General features: G+C 39.0%; 1 protein-coding gene across 1 annotated transcript in view; it reads left to right on the top strand.

The window, feature by feature from the left end:
- The first annotated feature begins 270 nt into the window (after positions 1 to 270).
- The window catches only part of VRK1 (VRK serine/threonine kinase 1), a 39,765-nt gene continuing 14,372 nt past the window's right edge, over positions 271 to 25,663 (top strand). The window contains exons 1-9 of the mRNA XM_054973009.1: positions 271 to 376; positions 8,989 to 9,150; positions 10,802 to 10,857; positions 16,079 to 16,148; positions 17,081 to 17,168; positions 19,062 to 19,170; positions 19,317 to 19,409; positions 22,827 to 22,959; positions 24,358 to 24,478. Of these exons, the coding sequence (XP_054828984.1) occupies positions 8,994 to 9,150; positions 10,802 to 10,857; positions 16,079 to 16,148; positions 17,081 to 17,168; positions 19,062 to 19,170; positions 19,317 to 19,409; positions 22,827 to 22,959; positions 24,358 to 24,478 (827 nt within the window). The 5' untranslated portion in view covers positions 271 to 376; positions 8,989 to 8,993. The remainder of the gene's footprint in view (positions 377 to 8,988; positions 9,151 to 10,801; positions 10,858 to 16,078; positions 16,149 to 17,080; positions 17,169 to 19,061; positions 19,171 to 19,316; positions 19,410 to 22,826; positions 22,960 to 24,357; positions 24,479 to 25,663) is intronic.

Here is a 25,663-nt window from a genome sequence, read left to right as displayed (position 1 = left end):
CTTTCAGGCAAGGGTAGCAACGATTAATGTGCCCCCACCCCCCATTTGTATCAGCAATCTACCAACCCTCTGCAAACTCAACAGAACTCAGCAGAGCGATTGTAGTCATCAAAACTACAACTCCCACAAGGCCATGGAGAGCAGAGCGGGAAGCGAACGCAACGGTAGCCGCGAAGGAGCGCGAAGCGTCCTCCTCTCAGTCTCGACAAATTGGATGCGGCGAGGATTCTGATTAACCAATGAGAGGCGGCGTCGGAAGACCTTCGGCTCGGCGCGCGCGCGCTTGACTGCGCGAGGTGCGAGAGAAGAAAGTCGGCCGAGAGGCGCCTCGTCTGGGCTGAGGAGCGGCGTCGAGAGAAGCGGGAGTTCTCCTGAGGTGATGACAGGCCGCGGCCTCTGGCGCCTGTCGCAGAAAGACCAAGGGCGACAGCTGCTGAACTGGGAAGAGACGAGGCGGGCTTAGAGTCTGCCTTAACAGTCTCTCGCTTGGCTCTCTCCCCTTCTTCGCTGAGCCCTGGGAGTGGGACAGGCGTGTTAACCTGGGGGGTCTCTTTGAAACCGACCTGAGACTGGGAGGGGGGGCCCTCTTCAGCCGGGGGGAGGGGATGGTGTCGAAAGGGAATTTCCTGGCCCCTTTTAAAGGCTTAAGGTTTTTTTGTATTTTAAAGATAGTTTCAGGTGCTGCGTTGGTCTGTAGTAGATTTGGGTCTTGAAGGGAACTCACTCTCGAAAGCTCGTATCTTGGAAATTTAGTTGTTTTTTAAAGTGCCACTTGACTCTAATCTTGTTTTTTCTTAAGTGTTTTTGCAAGCTGGGGCAGAAAAGGGGGGGCAAGGTAAGTAAGGGAGTGTGGCACCCCCACAGATTTGATGCAAAAACTTTTTGATCAATTAGGTGATAAAATAGATCCATTTGAAAGGAAAATGGAAGATAATTTTATGAAATTGTGTGACGAAAGGCTGCTGAGTCTGTGGCTTTTATTTTATGTATAAAAGGACTTGGGAATGAGATGAGAGACAGTGTTGTGTAGTGGTTAGAGTGCTGGGCTACCAGATGCTCACCTACTGTGAAACTTGCCATGTTGACCTCTAGCCATTCACTCTCCTTCATCCTGGGTTCTTCAGCAGGATTTGAGTCCAGTGGCACCTTAGAGACCAAGAAGAGTTTCCGGGTATAAATTTTTGTGAGTCAGCATTCTCGAGTGGAGATCGCTGAGCCTTATCTTCTTGGTTGCACTTGATGCCAAGGCGCCACTGGACTTACATCCTGTTGTTCTACAGCACACTGGCTACCCACCAAAAACTATCTTCATTGGCTTGTTTTGTGGGTTGAATGGAGGAGGAGAGAGAAGTGTGCATTGCTGCCCTGAGGAAGAGTCAGTAAAACATACTAAATAAAAAAGGAGGGTTATATGATAAGAGGTTTATAAAATCATACATCAAGTGGGTAGAGTGTGCTCCCCCTCCTTTCCTATGATGGTAGTACTCAGGGGTCACCTGGTGAAGTCAATAGGCAAAAGGTTCAGAGTGCACAAAAAAGTATTTCACTCAGTGACGAATTAAATTGTGGAATTCACTCCTGGAGGATGTAGTGATCACCACCATGGATGGTTTTAACATGAATAGGTTTTGACAGATTAATGGAGGATAGCTCCATTGGTGGTTATTAGATATAATAATGACTGTAAGAGAAACCTCCATTTCTAGAAGCAGTAAATCTCAGCATACCTGTAAGGGGAAGATTTGGCTTCTATGTCTTGTTTGTTAGTACTCGAGGGCGACGGGCTGGCTAGTGTGTGAGGCAGGATGCTGGACTAGATCAATCATTGGTCTGATCCAGTAGCATACCTCTTGTATCCTGAGGTAATGAAGTGACTTTTTGCTCATGAAAGCTTAAGCTAAAACATGTTAGATTTTGAAAAAGGGTCACAAGGCTCCTTTTTGGTAGTGGGGAGGAAGCAGGAGGGAAGGAAGAGTATATTTGTGAATTCTTACTCCTCAGACATCTATGATGCTTTTTCTTTTTTTGGTCTAAAGTTGGCAAAAATGCTCAGCAGGCGGCCCCATCAAATGTAAATCTTTTGTATGTAGAAAGTCCCTGGTCTAGTCTTCCCTGGGCTTGAACCTTGGTGCTGCAGCAGAGTTCATTTTCATAGGAAAACCCACAGAGCATTTTCATGTGGGGTCTTGTAAGCCAGGACTAGCATAAGATGAATAACAAGGGAATGTAAGAAGAACTTGGCTTGAACAAACGATTCATCTAGTCCAGCATCCAGATTATTTCTAGCAGTGAGCAGTTTGAGGTTCCTTTCAGTCGGGGAATGAAGGCAATAGCCTTCTTGTTTCTTCCTGACAGCTGGTATACTTTTGAGTATGGTGGTATCTACCATATCTAATAGTTGATAGTCGACTTATTCTCTGTGAGTGTATCTATTCATTTTTTAAAACCATCTAAACTTGTGGCCATCAGCATGTCTTGTAGCAGTGAATTGTACTAACAACTGCTATATGTAATCCCTGCAAAGTTAGTTTAGTCTTTGGAACCCTAGGCATGGCTCTTGGTGGCCAACAAGCCACCTTCCTGCCTAACCCACAGCCTTCCTGCCTAATCCACTTTACAAGTTTTCTGTGGAATCAAAATTGAAGCAAAGCAATCATGTAGCACCTAGTTAAATTATACCTGGGTAGGGAGACTTTCTGATCTCCTCAGACAAGTAGAATTCAGGTATGTGAGTATTTTGTAATTTGTACTTATTTGCCTAGTTGTGTTATAACAGCAGAAAAAACGGGAACCACTTCCTCAAATCCAAAAACCTAACACGAAGCAACCACAGTTCAAGGAAGTGTGCTACGAATATTAAGGACTACACAACGTGTAGTCAATTTATATCACCTATGGTGCATTATTTGGATTATAACCATATAAGGTTATATAAACAACAGGACCCTCACTCTCAATAGACATACATAATTAATAGAAAGAGTCCTGGAAAAGTCTGATATCAGGGAGAGGAGCAACTTCAGAGTAGAAAAGAATGGCGGAAACTGCCCCGCTGTGCTCTCTGCTGGTGTACGTAGATTCGTTGTAGTGCTCTGGGCTGCTCATGTAGTCGGCTCCAATTTCTCCCTGATATCGGACTTTTCCGGGACTCTTTTCTATTAATTATGTATGTCTATTGAGAGTGAGGGTCCTGTTGTTTATATAATCCAAATAATGCACCATAGGTGATATAGACTGACTACACATTGTGTTGTGTCCTTAATATTCGTAGCACACTTCCTTGAGCTGTGGTTGCTTCGTGTTAGGTTTTTAGTTGTGTTATAAGACTGAAAAGGGGGGCATCAGATGAGCATTAACTTTTGGGTTTGAAATGTATCCCCATCCTCTTCCTGGCAGTGTCTTAGAAAGGAGAGAGGGAATCTGCTGTCACTTCTCCCAGGTTAGGTTAGTAGCCATCAGACTCACTCAAGCTTTTGTGGCAGCTGCATTTCTTATGGTTACATACGCTTGACACACCTAACGGCAAAGGCAAGTGCCAGAAGTAATGTGATTTCGGCCTTCTGACAGCCCACACAAATGAAAGACTTATATTCTGATAAGCAGATGTAAAATATATTAAAAGGATATCACTGTCTTTAGCTGTGTTAGTCTGCAGTAGCAAAATAGCAACAAGTCCAGTAGCACCTTTAAGACTAACCAACTTTATTGTAGCATTAGCTTTGTAGCATAAGCTCTCTTTTAGTTGGTTAGTCTTAAAGGTGCTACTGGACTTGTTGCTATTAAGAAAGGGGTAGGGGATGTTTTTATATTGTGGTAAGATGCAGGCACAGAAACTTCTCTTCCTGGTTGACCCAGTTTTCTTCCAGTATCCAGCTTGAAAAGTAGAACTACATTTCTTAAATGGTTTTGAGTTGATCTTAAAATCAAGAATGAGCATCCCATTTAGATGATGCTAGGCAGGTCTAGATACGGTGCTGTGAAGAGTTTTAAGAAAACCCTGAGGTTTTCATGGTTAAGGTGGTTTTCGCTTAGCCTACATTGTGCTACAAATGAGACGATTAAATTGGCTAGAACGTGCATTCATATGAAGCTGATTTACACAGCGTCGAATCCTGTACTCCTGCTACTGTCTTCTCTGATGAGTAGTGGTTCTTCAAATTCATAGATGGAGGTCTTTTTCAGCTTTTTCTGCTTGAGATGCTTTTTAGCTGGAAATGCTAAATAATTAATTTGGGATCTTCTTCGGGCTTATCTGCTGTTTTTTGGTTTTGCCTTAAGAGCAAAAATATGGTCATATCAATAGCAGAAGACAGACTCAAAAGCAATTCAGTCTTCGTGTTCAAAAATATGCTTGGACTTTGCTTTCGTACTTCAATCTCCATAGAGGAATAAAGACTTGATGTTGATCTTAGTAAGGAGTACCCATGTAATAGTAAGGAACCTATTGAAATTAGCTTGCCTGTTATCACATTATTTGTGAGGTATGAAAAGAACAGCCATTTTTGCGTTACTCTCACTAACCCTCTTGATAATTTACAAAAAATCCCTAAAGATCTCAGAAGGACTTAAGTGCTCCGGAAACTACCTGTTAACCCTGTACCTTATTGACATATTTACATCACTTTTTGTGTTTTTCATGTTTATATAAATAGAAAGCAGTGTTTGCTTATCAAAAAGTCAAGCCTTAAGTTTTGTTTAAAAAATTGGAGGGGTGAAATGGTGCATTCCCTGTTCTGTGAGTTGCCTTGAGAAATTTCAGCTATGAACGGAAGCTAGAATATTCATTTCAAAACGAACGCCGTTGCTTGTTCACTAAAAGGAAACAGCCATATTTGTGGTAGATTAGAGCACCACCAAATGAGGAAGGACTTCAACAGTTGAGTCATTCTGTTTTCTTTCCCTGCAGAAACTTTTTTAAAAAAAAATAGATGCATACTCATTGGAAGTCTGTACGGAATGGAAGCAATGTGTATTAGAAAACGGCTGCTTTTAAATATGGCAGTGATTTGATAGAACTGTGGTTCTCTGGCTTTCATACTGAACCTCCTTTTAGTTACTTAATTTTTTAGTACATAGTGCAGATGTGTGGTCATTTTTGTTGAGGGTGTAATATGAGCTGATTTCACACAGGGATTTTTTTTTCTCCAGGTAGCACATGACCTGCCCCTGCTTATTTGGAAGCTTCACCATAATGTTGTGTTCTTTCTGAGCATGGCTTGTGGGGCTTTCCCATTTAAGTCAGAGCAAAGAAAAACCTTCTTTGTTCCAAAGGGGAAATAGTGTGCTGGCTGTAGGCAGAGAACCTTTATGTGAACGCTCTGCCAGCAGCCATTCTGGGGGCAGAGCTTAGCACCCTCTTCAAAATGGTGACACTCAGTTCTGGCATCCCTCCCTTTAGCTCTTTAACAGGGCTTTTTAAAAAAAAAATTCAGCCAAGAGCCAACTGTGAGCTGTGGCTAAGCTGTTGGTCATGGTGGGGTTTCCAGGCTGAAAGGGTGGGTCTGGCAAGATAGTTCTTATATCAGCATTTCTGCGCCAACCTGACAAGCAGGAAGGGCCAGCAGTGACTGGTGTGGGAAGAGTCTAACTATGCATCTCAGTCCCACTTGCTGCTGCTTGTGTAGTGGTGTTGGCTGCTCCCCAAGATTGTGTGGCTGCTAGGGGCACTTTGTCTACCAGCACTTTCCAAGAAGAGCACTTCTCTAGCCTATTGTTTAGATCTTTAAAAGAAGAAACAAAACTCAAGCAAAGCTAGCTTTTTAATGTTTAATTTACTGTTAGACTGATTTTTAGAGTAGAATGGATTTTTTTTAAAGCTGTGGTTTAAATCACCAATGGAAAAAAGCCAATTTTAATCATTGATTTAAATCACATTTTCTTTTGATACTTTTTATATTTCCTAAATAATGATACATACTAGTAGGTTAATCTAACAACTAAAACGTGTTAATTTGCAACTAAAAGGAGCATGCACACTGTCCAGGCGGCGTATTCTTTCCTGTCTCTCTAAACTGGTATCCGTTCTGCTGCTACTCCTAGATTGCATAACTCTGCTGCGTTTTAAAAAATTGCACCCCCCCCTTGCCCACACCCCTGTATTATAAAAAGTGGCTAACAATCCAAACTTATTGCAGGCTGTATATCTATATCTGTTTAGAAATAACTAAAGGCCTAGGACTTTCCAAAGGCAAAGGCTGGTAGTTAGTGGGCAGAGCAGTTTCTTTTGATAAGATGAAAGAGAAAGGTCCTTGTTTGTTCATAAAGAGTAAATTGCAGAGCTCGGGTGCTCCTGGTAGCTCCTAGAGCCAGGGGCTGGATCCCAGTGCCTGTGATAGTATGTCCATAATAATAATAATAATAATAATAATAATAATAATAATAATAATAATAATAATAATAATAATAATAATAATAATAATACAATATGTTTGCCTATTGTGCCAAATGCTTGACTTCAAAAAGATATTTTCCCCGTGGCTTTTTATATTCATAGTAAAACAGTCTTTAACTTAAATGGCTTGTTAGTAGACCTATTGGTTCAGTTTGTGGAGATTATATTTAACATACTGGATTCAGATTTAATCAGGTTATTTTTTTAAAATAGAAATTTACAAGATTTTTTTAATCATTGACTTTTATCCATTGTTTTTTCATAGTTTTGCTAATTAACTTGCATATTGCTTTTATATGTTACTGTTCTCTGCTTTAGATTTTACAAAAAAAGTATAATATTAAAAAAGTGATAACAATAGCATTAGCTTTCCTATAGCAGTGGTGCTGTTGAATTGTTTCAATGTGTGAATAGGCTTTTCCTTGCAGCAAAACTTACCAGTTCCTATATACTCCCATATCCAAGCTATAATCACACGATATTAGGGATAGTACGGTGGTACTACATGAAAAAATTGGCTTCTGTCACTCTTAAAATTAATTTGTACTAGCCACGTACTAATTAAGTTTAATAATAAAACGACAAACAGGCATATATAGCTTAATAAGTACATTGTGTTTATCAGACCACATATTTTGGATTTATCAGGCAAAGTTATAGTTTCTGCAAATTACTTCATTCTTTTACTTTAACAGAGTAGTATTGGTAAGAAAAAATGTGTAGTTCATGCCTCTATTTCCAGTCATGAGGCCTTATGTTTGTTTTTTTACAGTTACAGTCAGTTTGTCGTATGGCTGTAGCTGGAGATAGATAAGGGGAAATGGAGAAGAGAAATGCTTATGGAGTTAAGCATTCCTGTCTTCAGTACTGCTGGAGACAGATGCACATAGTCCCCCTTCCAGATTTGCAAAGGAAGGTATAAAGGTTTAAAGTATGGTTGTGAAAGGTTTCCTCGTAGAGGAAAGTTGTCTGATTCAAACCCATTCAGATTCATTGCTTGGCACCAGTGCCCTGGTAATAGTTTGGCCACCTTGCAAGTAGGCACAGTGCCATTCTAAACAGATGGATGTGGACGTTGTAAGCCAGGGAACAGTGGCTGTGTAGTAAGGCAGGTTTCATTGAAAGGGCTCTGTCTAGTGTTCTGTTGTTTTTGTAGTTAAGAGGGATACTCCATTTGTATATGAAGCAAGCATTTGTATATGAAGCAAGCATTTGAATCTATAATGGGGGGGGGGATGTTGGATAGGGATACTGTTCATGCCAAAGCTCATGAAACACATTAAAGTAATGTAACCTCCATTAAAATGGGCTCATCATCAAGGTAAGCCTACCACAGTAAATTTATGCTTTTGTGTGTCTAAATACAAAACAGCATGTGAGGTTTATTTATTTATTTTTAGTCCGCCTTTCCCACTGAGATCCAAGGTGGATTACTATAGTGCAAGTGACAATACAATATAATTGACAGCTAGGACATTCACTGGGCAAAATATAATAGTGAAGGACAGTTACGACATTCTTATTATAATAGGAAATGGTGTCAGAAATTTTTTTAAGCCAGCATAAAGCTGAGCACCAAGATGAAATCTTTCTGAAACAAAACATAACTAATTTCTATGGCATGTTTAGCAGCGGAAACTTGCTAGTAGGTGCATATCTGCATCAGCAGACAGTACACAATAGCAAAGCATTCAGGTCTCATCCCTACCAAGACATCTCTCTGAGCCATCCTCCTTTTCATTTGTTCCCTTTGCTCAGAAGTGTAGTTACTACAGTTTTGCTGTGGAGCCCCCCCCCCTCCAATTTCTTTTCCTTGGATAATTAGGTTCATCATAAGAAATCTCATTTTAGAGGAAATGTTTTCCTTCAGAAGCTGCCCTTGCTTATGTAATCAGGTATCACTAAGCTCTGAACACACAAAAGGTGGAATAGAGTAAGTTCTTTTAGTGTCCAGAGTGTTTATGAACAATTTGATTAGGCTTTGAAAAAGCATGTTGCTGCTTAAGAGCAGTGATTTGCCATGATCCAAAAATGAGACTCAGAGGATTGCAGAGGATTCTTTTTCTGTGTAGGAAAAGCTAAGGAGATTAACATGTTTCTTGGACCATGGAGAACCAGCTCTGTCAGAACCATTGTAAGGGTAACTAATTATTCTGCCAGCAATTTGTGTCTCGATTTAACAGTATCATGGGATAATAGTCATATACATCTTGTCAGCTGATGTACAGCTCAGGATAAGGTTCTGACAATCTGAATAGGAGTAATAGGCATCCAACATTTTGATTGTTGAATATATATGTTCTTTATAAATAGAAAAGGTTTTATTGCAGTTCACGTGAAAAGTCATATTGGTGCTTCATGATTCGATTAGAGGATAGAAACTTGTTCAAGAAGCATAGCTCTGCACTCAAAACATTAAAGTTCTAGAAATGGAATTTGCATGCTGCTGATTGTAGAAGTTGAGTTTTTGTGGGGGAATGTGTTGAGGAATGGGAAGCAGCAACTGGCTTAGTAAGTAACTCTCTCTCTCTCTCTCACACACACACAGAATAACATGACAGTATTTAAAAAAAACATTTTTGTTTTAATATGTTCAGTGAAAATGCCGAATGTAAAGAAGACAGCTGGGAAAAGAGGTCCTGCAAAGCGGAAACTTGCAGAAGAATTTTCTCCAGGAGAAGTTTTTACAGACATGTCAAAGAAAGATTGGAAGCTTGGACCAGTTATAGGCAAAGGAGGTTTTGGCTGCCTGTATCTTGGTGAGAACGCTTAAAAAATGATTCATTGGAAAACCTTGTATTCATTAATTTGAAAAACACCTAATGGTATTAAGGCATGAGAACAGTGAAATTTATCCTGGCTGAAATTTGGTGAAAAAATGCAGCTTAATTTTGACCGCTATTCCAACAAACACTCATTTGAGGGCTCTGGAAATACACACGCATACAAATCTGTTTAGCCAAGTAAAGTATCTGATGCTTATCCTGCATGTCCTGCTTGTGCGCTTCTACGAGGCACCCAGTAGGCTTATATTCGAAACCGAATGCTGGAGTTGATAGATCAGGAAATCGTAAATGTAACGTGAATTCTACGTTAGGCAAGTTCTGTGATAGCAAAATGGAATGTTCAATATGGTAATGCTCTTGTACACATGGCTTTAAAAGGAACTTAGATAAATTCATGGCTATGGACCAATATTTTGAGAAAGTGTATTGCTTATGCCAGTTACTGGAGAGTAGGGCAGCAGCTATGGACCTTTGTGGGCATCTGGCCACTGCGAGAAACAAATGCTGGACTGATGGACCCTTGGTCCGATTCAGCAGAGCTCTTATGTTCTTTGGTCCTGTTTGACCGTTCCTTTGCTATGCCACCTTGAACACTGCTTATAAAATCAAACCACATCTCAACTATAGATTACTAAATTAATGCCTGGAACTTTCATTCTGGTAGAGTTGTCATGATTCAAGACATCTTCAACACTGGTATTATGAGTTTTACTCTTTATCTCTTTTTATATGTTGAAAAATGATTGTGTTACTAGATACACTTGATGACTATCACAGGTAGAGTAAGAAGCGGCTCTAATTGGAGGTTTGAATTGAATGATCCCCTTCTCTTCTGTAAAGCTGACATGTAGTTAAAAATCTGCTTCTCAGGCCTTACTGCCTTCAGAAAAGAGGAAGCTGAACGAAGCCTTTTGTATTGCGGCACTAAATTGTAGAACCTCCCTCTCCATAAGTGACAACATACCATTTTCTAAGGTCTTCTGTCTGTTTTTCTAAACGTATTACTCCGTCTTGTCTTGTTGATTTTATTTGTTCATTGGTATAGAGTGCTGCAGGTTTTAATGGTTTTAAATTTTTGGTTTTGCCAGTCTCTAATATTTCTAATCTCTTGGCTTTATTATTGATCTGGTCTGTGCTACTTTGGTTGTTTAAACTAATTCAATTGTTGCCAGTTGGAATTGTTTTTAACTGGAAATTGTCTTGAGAGCAATTTGGGCAGAGTGTGGAATATACATTTATTAAATACATGTAGTTCTACCATGCTGTAGCCACCAATGAGTGTTACCTTTTATCACTATATAAAATTATGTAAACATTGCTAATAATTTCAGCCATATGATTCTTAAGCAGAAAGTGACAGAATAATGAGTTGGAAAGCAAGTAAGTTTTGTGATGAGTTTTCAGTATAAAAATTAAATAATAAGCCTTTCTGTATTGCTGGAATTAAATATGTTTCCAGATGTTCAGAATTACCAGCCTGTATAGATCATTTCATATACATTATCGTAGATATCCTTAAAATATCCCTGCAAGCATAAGTATTTGATTATTTTGTTTATTTTGTAAAGTTAGTAATTAAGATAACATTCTCAACCTACTGATAAAAAACTTCTTGTTTTAACAGCTGATATTAATTCTTCAAAATTAGTTGGCAGTGATGCACCCTATGTTATAAAAGTGGTAAGTGCACTCTTTATTTTGAATTATATGCAGATAATTTACTACTAGAACTAGATCTTGTTTGTCTGTATAGAACATCATGTAAACACTAGAAGGAATTTTAAATTTATCTGTGCAGTAGGTGTGTGAAATTCCATAGTAAGGAAATCTTAGGCAGCATTTTATAAAAATAATTATTGTGCTGAAAAAGACTTCCCCACACTGTTATTTCAAAGACGTGTGTTCATTCTGCTGGGCAGAGTGCAGTACAGTGATGTCTACTACCGTGTCTTTTGCAGATCCTCTGGCAAGTTTATCTGTTGCTTAAGACATTAACATTTTTATACAGGGACACAAATCACCCCTAAGTGCCCTCTACCCCCAGACAGAGCCAAGCAGTCTCCATGGTTGGTCTCCTATGTTGGTCTCCTTGGTTGATGACCTTTACCAAGAACTAGACAGGGAAAGTGTGACCATGTTAGTCCTGCTGGATATCTCAGTAGCCTTTGATACCATTGACCATGGTATCCTTCTAAGTCACCTCTTGACCCTGTGTGGTTTGAGTCCTGTCTGAGTGACTGGCCTCAGAACATGGTACTGGGGGACTCCTGTTCTACTCCATGGCCATTAACCTATGGAGTCCCCCATGTTTAATGTGTACATGAAGCTTCTGAGAAAGGTCATCAGGAGCTCTGGGTGTCACCGATGTGCAGATGATACTCAGCTCTATCTTTTCCAACAAATTCCAAGGATGCTGTTGATGTTCTGAACCAGTGCTTGGAGTCAGTAATGGGCTGGGTGAGGGTCAACAACTCGAACTTAATCCTGACGAGACAGATGTTATCTGGGTTAGGAGAAAGGCTGACCAGTGACATGAGATCTCCCCTGTCTTGGATGGGATTACATTTCCCTTGAAAAGTTAGGTTCACACCTTAGAAAGCTAGGTGGCTGTGGTAGCTCATAGTGCATTTGCCCAGCTTTGGCTGAAGTATCATATGCATCCCTTCCTGGTTCAGTCATATCTAGCCACAGTGATCCATGCCTTAGTTATGTTTCAGCTGAATGGTTCCAATGTGCTCTGCTTGGGGCTACCCTTGAAGTGTTCAGAAGCTGCAGCTAGTGCAGAATGGTGCAACTATACTGCTGGTCAGGGCCAGCTATTGAGAACATGTAGCCCTGATGTAACAACTACAGTGGCTACCAGTCTGCTCCTGAACCCAATTCAAGGTGTTGGTTTTGGCATTTAAGGCTTGGGACTGAGTTATCTGAAGGACTATCTTCTCCCTTATCTGGGTTATCTGAAGGACCATATATTCACGCCCAAGAATTCAGATCACAGGGAGAGGCCCTCCTGACTGTCCCATTAACCAAAGAAGCTTGTTGATGGGCACACAAGAGAGGGACTTATTGCTAGCAGTCCCACGACTGTGGAGCGATCTTCCCAGTGAGGTGTGCCTGGCCCCTTTACTTTCTTGGTTCAGGAGGCAGCTGAAGACTCTTTTATTTCGGATAGTTTTTAAGATGTATTTTCTATTGTGTTCTAACTTCCGTTTTTAACTTTTTGGTTATTTATTTTAATTGTTACTTGTTTCATATTGTAAAAACTGTTCTGTTTATATTTTATATCGTAAGCCACCTTGAGCTCTTTTTTGGTGGAAAGGCAGCTAGTACATATTTTTAATTAATGCTGAAAGCAATTTGAGATGGAAAAATGGGCTTGCAAATTTTGATACACGTCCTATGGCTTCAGGTGTGTAGCTATAATGCTTGAGTCAGCAACTAATTCTGGCCAAGTGTCACTTCACAAAGCTGTACTATTTATCATCTGCCTTTCCACAGGGTTTGAGGCCGCTAGAAAGGGGTGGAGCACACTAGATCAGACTGCACAATAGGGTCCTCTCTACTGTCAAAGACACGCTCTGACTTCATGAAGAGCAGCAGCAACAAGACTGGCCCAAAGCAGCAGGAGGTGGCAGGAATCGGAGCAGCAGGGGGTGGTGGGAGTAGATTGGCTGCCAGTTTTTGAATCCTAATTTAATGACATAGTGCATCGTTCCTCTGTTTTTGTGGTATCCTATATATAGCAAGAAAGAATATCCTTGCCTGTTGGCTGCTGCTTAGACTGGCTGCAGAAAGGCAGGGTATAAATTTTGTGAAAGTAGTGAAGTAGTGTAGTGTAGTGTACACTACTATGTAGTGTAGTGAAAGTAGATATGATAGAGTGGTTAAAAGGTGCTCAGTCCTGCCATTGTTAACACCCCCATCCATTTCTTTATCCCACAAGTTCTTTGTGTGAAATGCTGTTCTGCATCTATGACTGTTGTCTCTTATCGAAGCAGTAGTCCTGTGCCCACTAATTTATTGCTACATGGGCCAGCATACAGGCAAAGGGGCTCCTTCAACGTCCTCTTACCTATATGAATGGCAAAAGACTGTGACAGAGTTCTTTCTTGAGGGTTAAACATAGCTTTCCTTGTGGCCTATTTGGCAGAAAATACCAGAGGTGTTTGGAGATGCTATATGGGTTCTAGTGCTATTTTGGGACCAAATGGGAAGCTTTGGGAGTTGGTTTTGGTCTCTGCTCTTCCATTTACCTATCTCTAGACTCTGATATATCAAAAAATTTAAAAAGGGAAACAAACCTCTTGATCAAAATGGCAAAATTATAAGGTACTGTTTAGTACTGCTGCAAATTGTATTGCTTGATAGCTTTAGCTTGGTGTCATGTGAATTTGCCGGTACCTAGCTGTTGTTTATTTATAGAGTTACAGACACTATGAATCGATTAAGTTTACGTTTGTAAAAATAGTCCATACATCATGTCTTTGACTACTAAATGTATTGAAAAGCATTAATGCATAGTTCATTGGTGATGAATGTTTGGCTTTAAGAGGATGCTGATATAAACATTTTATTTATAGAGTATGTTGGTACTTGGTGGCCTGCTTTAGTGTATAACCATAATGGAGATAAATTGTGTTTAATAAATGAACGCCTTTGACTATGTAGAATAGACAGTTTGAAAACATAAATGTCTTTTAGAGATGGGGACATATGGCCTCAGATGTAGGTATGCTAAATACTTGTGTAAGTTTGAGTCTACCCTGAGCAAGATTGAGTTGATGTGGGTTAAATCAAGTTCATGTGTACATAGAATCTGGGAATTGCTGAAGGGCACATTCGAAATCTTGTTAATGTTTTGTTTTGTTAGCATGGGAGGCCTTTTTTTCAGAACAAACTTATTTTACAGAGGTAATCAAAAATACCCTTTGTATATAAACAATTTTAGACTTTATTTAGAAAATGTCTATGCTACTTCTCCAGATAGAAGCAGCTTGCAAAATAAAGCATAAATAAAACATGAAATCATAAAATTGGTTAACAATTAAAAAACCAGCATTATAAACTTAGCCTGAGTAGAAAAAACAATAGAACATGAAGCAGCTTCAAAAGAATCCTGTAAACTAGTTCAGACTAAAAGACTATAAAAGTGATGATAAAAGGTCAACCCCCAATTAAAATGTTGGTTAAAAAAATGTTTTGGCTTGGTTCTTGTTGCACAGCCGGTCATCGAGGCCCCTAGGCTTGATTGAACCCAATCATGGTGCACCTCCCGGGAGATGTCGATGCCCCTTCGTGCAGGCTGCGCTTCCTAGAGGCGCAATGATAGGATGAGCCTCCAGTTTATTGCACGTATTTTGTACCTTATCTTGTTTTAGCTCAATTAGTAAAGGAGAATACGCAGGAGTCCTAGAGGGAAATAAGCATAGGCCTTTTTATTTGCTTATAAGCAAAGGAAGAATAATACAGTTACCAGGGGTGGGGGAAAGGGCTCCTTGAACTGATCAGTTCTTTGGAGCTATAATGCTACAACAGAAGAATTTATACCTTCAGGTCAATTAGCATAAGTTATATAAGTTTTACAACCTTGGGACTACATTGGTCCAAGCAAGTGACCACCCCCAGTTCACGTTGGAAGAACAATTCTGGATGTCATTGCTTATCAGCTCAAGAACATCATCTTTTATTAGCAACATTTTGTGCCTTGCAGGGAGAATACTATCTTTGAAGCTACTTAGGCTCCCTTCGGACACCTGTAAGCTCTTCATGTCCTTGATGCGTCCTAGGGGAAAGGACGCAAGTCCTTCTCTCTGCGTCCTTGTTTTCTAGAGCAAAGTTCAGCTGGTATTCTACAGCTACTTCTAGCATGATTAACTCAGAAAGAGATTTCTCTTATTTGCCATAGTGCATAATAATATAGGTGCCTCTTGCTACCAGTAATCTAGCCAAGTGTACATATGTGGATATCCTTTCACCAAAACTTCAAATAGCAGGCACCTCACAGTGGCTGGCATTTGCACATGTCATCTGCCTGGGCACTTTACCCCAGTGTCCACTCTCTGCTTTGCATAGTAAAAATACAGTTCAATCACATGAAAATAGGAAAGGCATATGAAAATATTCTAGTCCATTAAATTCACTTTCCTCACTCTGAAAAGAGAATAGGATAGGTGCCAGGTGAGCCTCAAGGGGAAGGGCATTCCACAGGTAAGTTGCCACCATTTATGAGGTAGGCGTGCTAATAATTTATTTTATTTATTTAAAACATTTATTAGTCACCTTCTTGCTTTGAAAGATCTAAGCAGATCTTTTCCTATTCTCATTCCTGCTGTAGTCCCTTGAAAAGCATTTCTGTGATGGGAGAATGGCATGGCATATAGCTTAGGGTTCTGCAGTGGAAAAGAAAATTAGCAGCATTTGGTTATATACATTTGCAATTCACTATAATTCAGCATATTTTAATTTAATTGTTTTATTACAATATTTATAAACTCCCTTTTCTTTTGGCTCACGGTGCTTAAACTGCTTAAATTTTGGATTTCATCTATGTTATGAAAACCATCCCAGCCAGTCTGAGACTCTGTGTCTCATTTGATTCTGAGAATGGGCTGAGAAAGCAGCATCCCCCACCTTAGTGGCTGGGAATGAACTTACTTAAATTTGAATGTAACTTGAGTTTTCAACTATTACATTAATATAAAAATTGCATTGTGCTGAAGACTTTAGAAATGTTCACTTTTATATACTTTTGCGATATATAACAACCAAAGTGGAACAATGTTAGCTGCTTTGACTAGTATCAAAGCATATTCCCAGCAAGATGGTAGATGATGATTTTTTGTTGTTCATTTAATCCCTTTTTAAAAAAAGCTTACGCTTAAATGTATCATGATTTTTAAAGGAGCCCAGTGAAAATGGACCTCTCTTCACTGAATTAAAGTTCTACATGCGTGCTGCTAAACCAGAGCTAAGTAAGTAGTTGGGTTTTTTATTCATCAACATGATTCTATCATCCTTTTTGAAAATAAAGCAAACCCAGAGTCAGATGCAGTGATATATTGTTTAAAGGTTCATGGGCAACTGGAACTGTGGTTTTTATAGTGGACTCCTAATGGTTATTTTGAGGGCATTCTTAATTATAATGATGTGTCCTTATAATGATGCAGTGTTGTGTAGTTATTAAAGGTAATTGTTTATAAAACAGGGCCTACTGAACTGGAACACTCATTCTTGTCTTTTTAATGCTAGAAGGTCACAGCCCATTGAGGTCTCTGTAGCCATTAATTTGTAAGGCAAAGTGGAATTTTCATTGTAAATGGTGGTTGGTAGAAGGAAAACAAAAAATGAACAAAAATAATTCAATGATATACTTGGAATTTGTAAGAGATGCCTTGGCTGTTTCTGACCTGTGCAGGGTGTATAGTGGCAGAATGGCTAAGAATGTAGTAGAAGAAAATATATACATTAACAAAAGATTTATGGTAGTATCCACTCAGTTACGATGTCATCATGAACAGAGTTCCACCATTCTAAGTCGATTGAGGTCAGTGGGCTTGGAAGGGTGTCGTTCTGTTTAGGATTGCACGCCGTGGGAGAGAGATGCAATACAATCCTATGTTTAGTTTCTTCATGTGAACTTATCGATTTCAGTGGGTTTTGCCTGGGTTAATTTGGCATACTATTGCACTGTTAAGGAGACACCTAACTCTTCCATTAAAATCAGTGGGCCAGAATGCTTAATATCGGCTTATTACAAAATCTTCAGTTATTGTACTATTCATAGATGTTAATCCACTTTCTGTATTATTTATAAGATTCACATATTTTGGTCTTGCATTAAAATGGCGATATTTTCTTTGCAGAAAATTGTAATGGCATATTTGGTAATTTCTTATATTTTTAGTTCGGAAATGGATTACTTCTCACAAATTGAAATACTTAGGTGTACCAAGATACTGGGGTTCTGGCTTGCATGAAAAGAATGGCAAAAGGTACAAACCTGATCTTATCTTAAAGTATATAGAATCTACATATATACTACATATGTATGTATAGTTAAAACAATGTAATCTTTAACTGATACTGATAGAGGTTTTAAATGTACTGTGCATGCTAAGGCCTTTGTTTAGTATGTTAATTCTATACGTTTTAGAACTATTGGTTCAATTTATGGTGATCTACTTAAAAATAAAATACTGTAATAGATAGCGTATTAGACATATACCTGCTTTCTCCTACAGTGGAACCAATTTACTCTTTAGACAGACTTTGTACTGAGTAAGCATGACGAGATCAGCCCAGAGACTCATGAATATTAGTTTGAGCTGATCTCTTCATACATTCAATATAAATTCTGTTTAAGAAGTAAATTAGATTTCTTATAGGAGAAAGCAGGGTTATAAACGCTATAAAGAACGTGTAAGGTATGACATGGACATAAGACTTGGAATAGATGGGCTCTGTAACTGCTTCTGATTTTAAAATAACACTTTCTAATGTGTTACTAAAAAGATGAAAATAAGTGAGGGACCTGCAAGAATTTGCAAGGAGCATCTCATTTCCCTTTTCTCTTTCCCCTTCTCTGAAATGGAAAAGCCCTCTTTTCTGGCTTTCTTCTCTCCTTCCCATTCACCAGCCAACCAAGCTTTATTTGCTCTCCTGTCTTCAGATTTGCCTTGTTCCTTCTCCCTGGCAGTCTCCCTGGGAAAAACTCTGGCCAAATTGTGCAGTGCTGGCTGAGCCTGGCCCAGTTGCATGTGGGGACCAGCAAGTACTTGCAGGGGCATTGCACTTCCCCCTGTATCCCTACACAATTTCCTCTTTCCCGCCTCCTGACAGCCCCCATAGCCTCACTTTTTCCTGCTTCCTTCTCTCCTTCCAATCAGACTACCTTTTATCTGCTCACCTCCATCTTCAGCTATATGTATTATTTACTTCATTTCTGTCTGATCTTTTTCTACTATGGGTACTTAAAACAGCTCACACCATTCTCCTCTCCTCCATGTTATCCTCACAACAACCCTGTGAGGTAGTTTAAGCTGATAGTGTGGCTGGCCAAAAGTCACCCAGTGACCTTCTACAATAGACGGGGAGTTCAAACCTGACATTTCCAGATCGTACTGGAAACTGTAACCACTACGCAGGCTTTCATGGGTGGTTGCTGTTGAATGATAGCAAGTAGCCAGGCCTGGGTGAGTCATCCAGGTCGTGTGGTAGCAAGTCATCCAGTGGCTGCTGCTGGGCCTGGCCCTAATAAGTCCTCCCTCAAAGGCCAAAACAACCCTGGAAAGGGCCCCAGCCCACCCTATTGTCTTTTTTTCTGGCAGAGACCAAGGTTTGAATACTGTTGTGGCTAACTAACAATGGCCATTGAGGACATCTGTTTCTTAAAGCTGTAGACACTCCTTTTATCATTTTGGGAGTATATAATCCCCCTTTTCTTAGATTTCAGGTTTTTCTGAAAACCTGGGATTTTTCTCAGGTTTGTAGAAAGATCCGTCTTGTCTGTCCATGGCCGTCATCTCTAGAGTTAAGTATCCACAGATGGAACCACATTGAGAATTAGGTATATTGATGATGAGATTTAAAAGGACAAGTAGGTGCAAGCACATAAAATGGCCGTAACCCAAAGGATGCAGTGGTAGGATCACACCAGTTGTTTTTAAAACAGCCATTAAATGCCACTACAAAGTGCTTTTTAAACACTTCTAATTCTAAATAGCAGCTTCCAGAGCAACAATAGGGAGAGGTGGTGGGTGCTGCTGCTAAGAAGATGGAGAAAACACGGATTGCTGCTTTCTTGCCTGTATAACTGTGTTTTAAAATATACATTACATGTATGTGCATTTTCCTAAAAACTATGTTCCTTTTTTTCTTGCAATCAGCTACAGATTTATGGTAATGGACAGATTTGGAAAAGATCTTCAGAAGATTTTTGAAGAAGAAGGGAAGCGCTTTACACGCAAAACTGTATTACAGTTAGGCTTGAGAATAGTAAGTTTTTAAAAAATTTAACCTTTTTACTGGTAGTTAATGTAATTTCTTTGTATTCATGGTTAAATTTATAAAGGGTAGAGGCCCTCTACTGGTTGGAGTTTAATATTTTGGCTGACATTGTTCTGTGCTTGTGCTTTTGTTAGCTTGATGTTTTGGAATATGTTCATGAACATGAATATGTGCATGGAGACATCAAGGCCTCAAATCTTCTCCTGAGCAACAAGGCCCCACATCAGGTAATTTCCAGTATTTCTTTTCTTCAGTGTTTAAGCTATTGTCTTAAAGAAAGTGGAGCTGCTGTGAACCTCAGCAGAAATCGTGCCTTTATGAATGTGTACAGCATTAATATTTCTGCTTGACATTTATATCTAGTTAATGTTGTACGTTTTTTATTCACTTTGCTGGCAGTTGATCAAATTGGCTATTCTGCCCTGAATAATATTCAGGAGAATGCTTGCAATACAAAACGAATTTCAAATAGCTATTTGGGGGTGGAAGTTTAAAATTATATAGTACACCGGTGAATTACGTTTGCCTGTCTGCTTTGTCAATTTTTTATTTCCTTTGTTTGAAGAATCCATCAAGCATAAGTGTTACTTGGAAAACTTGATTTTTTAACATGTTGATTATTCAAATCAATTGGTTTACAGAAATATCCGTAGTTGTCTAATTTTGTTATTATTTTTTTACCTTTTTAGTGTTCGGAAAATGCACATATAAAATCCGTAATTTCTCCTGTTCGAGTGCTGATCTCAGAGTGAATAAGCTAATGCTAGTTTTTTAAGGTAGCCCAGCAGATTAAGCACCCTCACAAAGCCACAAAATATACTAGTCCTCATAGTTCTATTACTGTTCCTATCCACACACGCACATACATGTGCAGGGTCTTAAGAATTAATGTTTAAAGCCTTTAATTCCAAATTATTGAAACAAAAGGTGGTAAATAGCTGTTCCGGGAGCTGAAGACTTAATAAAACTAAAAGGAAAAAAATATTGGACTTTTAGGTGAAGGAAGTACAAAATAACAGTTTTTGAAGTTGCCTTAAGAAAAAAATGAAATGCCAAGATAAAAATCTTCTTACCAAAGTGATACCTGTTTACATTTCACAACAAACTGAGAGCCAGTTTGGTGTAGTGGTTAAGAGCAGCAGGTCTTTAATCTGGAGAGCTGGGTTTGATTCTCCACTCCCACTTGTAGCCAGCTGGGTGACCTTGGGCTAGTCACGGCTCTCTGGAGCTCTCTCAGTCCCACCCACCTCACAGGGTGTTTTGTTGTGGGGATAATAATGACATACTATGTAAACCGCTCTGAGTGGGCATTAAGTTGTCCTGAAGGGTGGTATATAAATCGAATGTTGTTGTTATTATAATAATAAAGAGCTGGTCACAGCAGGTCTTTGCAGCTGAAGTTGATCATATCCATTCTTGGATTTTGAGATGGACTTGTAACGGGCCGTTGCCCGTGTCTAAAACTAAGCTTCAGCTAGCCAGGAGAAAGATGGATCTCTCTCCGGGGAAGCCGAAAGCAGTTAGTCTTTAGACCTGTCAAACAGATAAGTTCTTTGAACCAGCTGTTTATCAGTACATTTATTTATATAGGGTTCAATATTGCTTTGCAACTCCTTATCAAACACACAGACACCAATCTAGAGTTTATTTCACTTTATTGAAATTACACCCTAGTTTTTTAATGAAGCAAGTAATCAAAATATAAATGGCTATTAATATGAATCCTATAACAACAGAACATAGAAAGGCAATAAGAAATAAGTTTACTAACATTTCTTAATAAATCCTAAGTTTAACATTGCTCAAAGTTTCTATGAAATACATAGGTAGAGATAGGTTCTCACTTAGATTCTCCCAAGAGATCTCTTCCATCAGTACCCTGCTTATTCTATCTGTGTTTGCAATTATATACCTAATCATATGCAAATATTTAAGGTCTATTCACATGATAGCACAAACAAATAATGATTGGTTTGACACTTCACTGAATATTCATAATTTCATAGTACAGCCTTCCAATTAGTTAAAAATTATGTCATAGTCTGATCTGCAAGAGAAAACTATAAATCTCTGACAAGTGTCAAGAAAAGTTAAGTTGGGCGATCACCATTGGTTGAATCTCTGATAGAGGAACATCAATCTCAGTAGAGTCCACTATTTTAATTAATTGTCAAAGGATGAAAGCACACCTGCTGAATTACCTTACACATAGAAAAATACACTGAAAGTTCATGCAAAGTTTAAAAGTTCATCTAGAGAATACAGAAGCTAGGCCTAGTATTGTTCAGTATTGATTATTGGCATATGATTTTAATCTATATTGGCATAACAGACTTGCTGTCAGTTCAGCTTCAAAATTTCTTTTTCTTGCTAGAACCCCTGAGCATGACTGCAGTTGCTGTCTTATCACTGAGTAGGTATAGCTTACACACATTTAAGAAAAACCTGGGAGTCAACTTTTTTTTCAACAAAATACTTTAGTACTCCTTGTTCAAAAATTAACCATTGAAGAGTCATTGATCTTCCTTTGCATTTTACTTCTCACCACTTCTCAGTGATTTAGCTCTGGGGCAGAAGGTATACAGCAGAAAATCTCTGTTGGCTCTCAGTCACAGTGACAATGGATCACATTTTGGTGCTAGTAACCACCTACATGCAACAGTGTTTGTAAAACAAGCAGGAGGATTGTAGAAGAAACTGTAGTGAGATGTGGATAGATTTTTTTTTAAAGCAAAATTTCAACAGACCAAACTGATGCTGGAAGTGTGATACATATTAAGGAACGTGGTCAGTACCTACTGTCTAGGCAATTCATGCTATATCTAGCCTACTGGGCAAGTGGTTATCTTAAAGCAGGGGTCCCCCAGCTTTTTGAACCTGTCAGCACTGTTGGAATTCTGACACAGGATGGTGGGTGCGTACGAAATGGCCAGGCATAAGGTTATGGCCAGGAGTGAGACTATGCATAATACTTAATAGGAATTCCTCAGCATTTCAGGCATAAGCTCTGTTTAACAGGATGCCTCTTTAAATTAATATATCATTTAAAACCATTTTCTTCCTTATACACAGCAAACCTTCAGTCACACAGTGAAACTTGCTGTGCTCTGGTGGCAGCTACTTCCAAAACATTTTTTTTAAAATCTGCACAGCCAGTCAGATCTCTGATCAGAAGCCCTGCTGGGGCCCTGACGACTTTCTAAAAACATTAAGTGGGCACCAGGAAAGGTGTAAGCAGGCACTATGGTACCTATGAGCACCACATTGAGGACTCCTCTCTTAAAGCCTGGGATTAGCTAGATGGCTGCATTAAAATTTTGCACACCAGCTCTTTTGATTCACGATGGGTACAAACCCAGATAGAATTACAGGGTATAGACACATTTGCTGTTTCCTTCTTAAGAAGAACCAAGTATCTTTCTTGATAGCTGTAGTGCATGAATGATGTGCTGATTGAAATATTGGAGTGCCTGAGGTGAATGATCAGTTTTTGATATTAGAGCAAATGTTTAGAACATTTGTGGGGGGAATGCTGATTCCTGAAAATAATGGTGTTCTGAAAACTCTTTAAGTAAGATTAGAAATCTATCAACATGTATTCCTTTTAAGTCATTTAGTTTTAGTTGCGTTTGGGATTTTATTAGGTGTACTTGGTGGATTATGGCCTCGCATATCGATACTGTCCAGAAGGCGCTCATAAGGATTATAAAGAAGATCCCAAACGGTGTCATGATGGAACCCTTGAATTTACTAGTATTGATGCACACAAGGGGGTGGGTAAGTAATTTTTTTTCTTGATCATTATTTCAGAACAGTTGATACAAGGTCAAATTGACAAAGTTTGTTGCCTGTAAAAACAATTTGGCTAATTGCTCTTAATTTTTTATTGCTATTGGAGGATGAAAGTGCTGAAGGTTTCGGCATGAAGAAATGTAGTATAGCCGCTTACATTGAAGTTTGGTTAATCTAATTTAAATATCGAAATAAATTTTCTCAGACAGGGAAAGTCAAATATTAAAGTGTATGCATTTCAGTTTACTCAGCCTAAATGAATAAATAAATAAGTAAGTAAGTATATGTTTTAAAATAAATAAATAAATAATTTTATCATAAATATTGGTCAGGTCCCAAAGAATGGGAATGTACACCAAAAGGTGGACCCTGCAGATAGCCAAAGCATTAATTTTACTTTGCTGCAGTTCCATCTGCAATAGAGAGAGGCTGGCTCTTAAAATCCACAGTGGTTCATCTCTTGTAATGTGAACTGCTATGGAGAAGTTATAGCATAGTTCTGGCTACTTCTAGGAAATGGAAAATTCTAAAATGTAATCCTGGTCTTGAGCTTGCTAATGCTAGTTCTATACTGCTTTTCAGCAACAGCAGGTTTCTTCCTTAAGAGCAATGAAGTATCTTCTGTGTGTTGCTAAGTTCTAATAGTAGTTTTTTTAAAAGTTCGAAAAGGGTTCCTTCAGGAGTTGTCCTGGTACACTGTGTCTCAAGCTACATGCGTCCTAAACTTATTAAGGCTTGGATCTGAAGTAGTGGACTATGCGTTCAGTTAAACTAAAGCGAGTTTTGAAATTTGTAGTACACAAATAGCAGTTACTTTTTTCTATGTTCATGTGTTACTGAGGAAAGTTTCAGTTTGTAATGTATTATGAGGCTTGCAGTTCTTGGAAGCAAAAGTTGCAAATTGTGCTGGGCATCTACCTCCCCTGGGTGTACCTAAAGAAGTTTTTGAATTCTGACCACAGTCTTCTCTGATCCCTCTTGAAAATCTTGTTAACTTTGTTCCTAAGGCTAACTTCCTGTACTCTGAACTGATACAACCAGGTTTTCGGTAACCTGTAAGTTCTCTGCCCCACACCTCTCCCTGTACTGATGACACTGGAATCATAGCCCAGATTTGAATCTTTTCTGATAATAGGTCTTTTATGAATATACAAAATAGTAAATACTAAGACGATTATTAGTATGCAATACATTATACCAGATTCTTTGCATGTCCCTTGCTGGTCTTCCCTGCCCATGGTCTAATAGTAGTTTTTTTTAAAGTTAGAAAAAGATTCCTTCAGGAGTTTTGAGAAACATTGTAGACTTAACTTTATGCATGGGACTTCAAAGGTACATTCCGTCATTCATAATACTCTGTGGTTGTTGTTTTTTTGTTTGTAGCTCCATCAAGGCGTGGTGACCTGGAAATTCTGGGTTATTGTATGATCTATTGGCTTAGTGGTCATTTGCCTTGGGAAGACAACCTGAAAGACCCCAATTATGTCAAAGACTCAAAAATTAGGTAAATAACTCTTTTTAATGTTTTTTTTTCCTTAATAAGCTTGGTATATTCAGAACAGGCATCTTTCATCAGCCTGTAGATGCTGAGGTAAAGCTGTGTCTACTTCATACAAATCCAGAATATTGGTTAGATGTAGGTTCAACATAAGTGAGATTACTTTATTTTTTTTAGAGCTAATTTCATTAAAAAAGCCTTATTTAAAATGTTGCACGACATCTTGTGTTAGTAAGACTTAAGTGTTGCAAGAAGGGATGGGTATTCTGGTTTTTTTGTAGAGAACTAAACAAATGAACAAAAAGCTCCTATCCCTCCATGCCTCAGAATCTCATTTAAGTACACTTCCCTATGCACTTTTTGTTTTTTGCATGTCTTCAAAACCAGCCAGAGGTGACCAGGCCTGTCAAAGACCTACATAGGCAAGAATATGATATAGTCTCTGATCTATTGAAAATCCCCATACTGTGGTGAGGGTGTTACATAGTATGTGCATTCTTGCTCTTCACTCCCTGCTGTGTCTGATCAGAACTACCATACTGTCTGAATCTTAGGTTAACTTTCCACTGGCTTAGATAGATTTAAAAGGGGGTTGGGAAGATTTATGGGTGATAGGTCATTGGCTATTAGCCATGATAGCCAAATGGGGCCTCTGGATCCAGAGGCAGAAGAGGGAAGGGGCTGTAGCTCAATGGAAGAGCCTCTGCTTTGCATGCAGATGGCCCCAGGTTTAATCCTCAGGCTCTCCAGCTAAAAGGACCAGGCTGTGGTGATGTAAAAGATTTCTACCTGAGACCCTGGGGAGCCGCTGTCAGTCTCAGGAGGCAGTACTTGACAGACCAATGGTTTGATTCAGTATAAGGCAGCTTCATGTGTATTGAGAAGAACTCTGATTGGCTCATATTGGGGACCAATTAGCATGTGAAGGTTGTTATCTGGGCTTCCCTGTGGCTGCTGCTGAAGACAGGGTGCTGGACTAGATGAGCATGTGGTCTGGTCTGATACTCTAGCTTTCCCCATTGTTCGTGGTGGCTGAGAAAACTTATTTAAAATAAACAGTAAAAAACCCTTCCCCCCCTAAAAATGTCCTTATCTATTGTTAGAGGGGCTGTGATGAAGCCCACCTAAATTCTAAACCACTCACCCACTTGGATAAAACATAGAGGAGTATGGTCCTAACTTAAAATTTTG

Source organism: Eublepharis macularius, chromosome 2 (genome assembly GCF_028583425.1).
Source record: "Eublepharis macularius isolate TG4126 chromosome 2, MPM_Emac_v1.0, whole genome shotgun sequence".
Classification (NCBI taxonomy): Eukaryota; Metazoa; Chordata; class Lepidosauria; order Squamata; family Eublepharidae; genus Eublepharis; species Eublepharis macularius.
The sequence above is the reverse complement of the archived record's forward strand: the minus strand, read 5'-3'. Positions and strand labels throughout refer to the sequence as shown.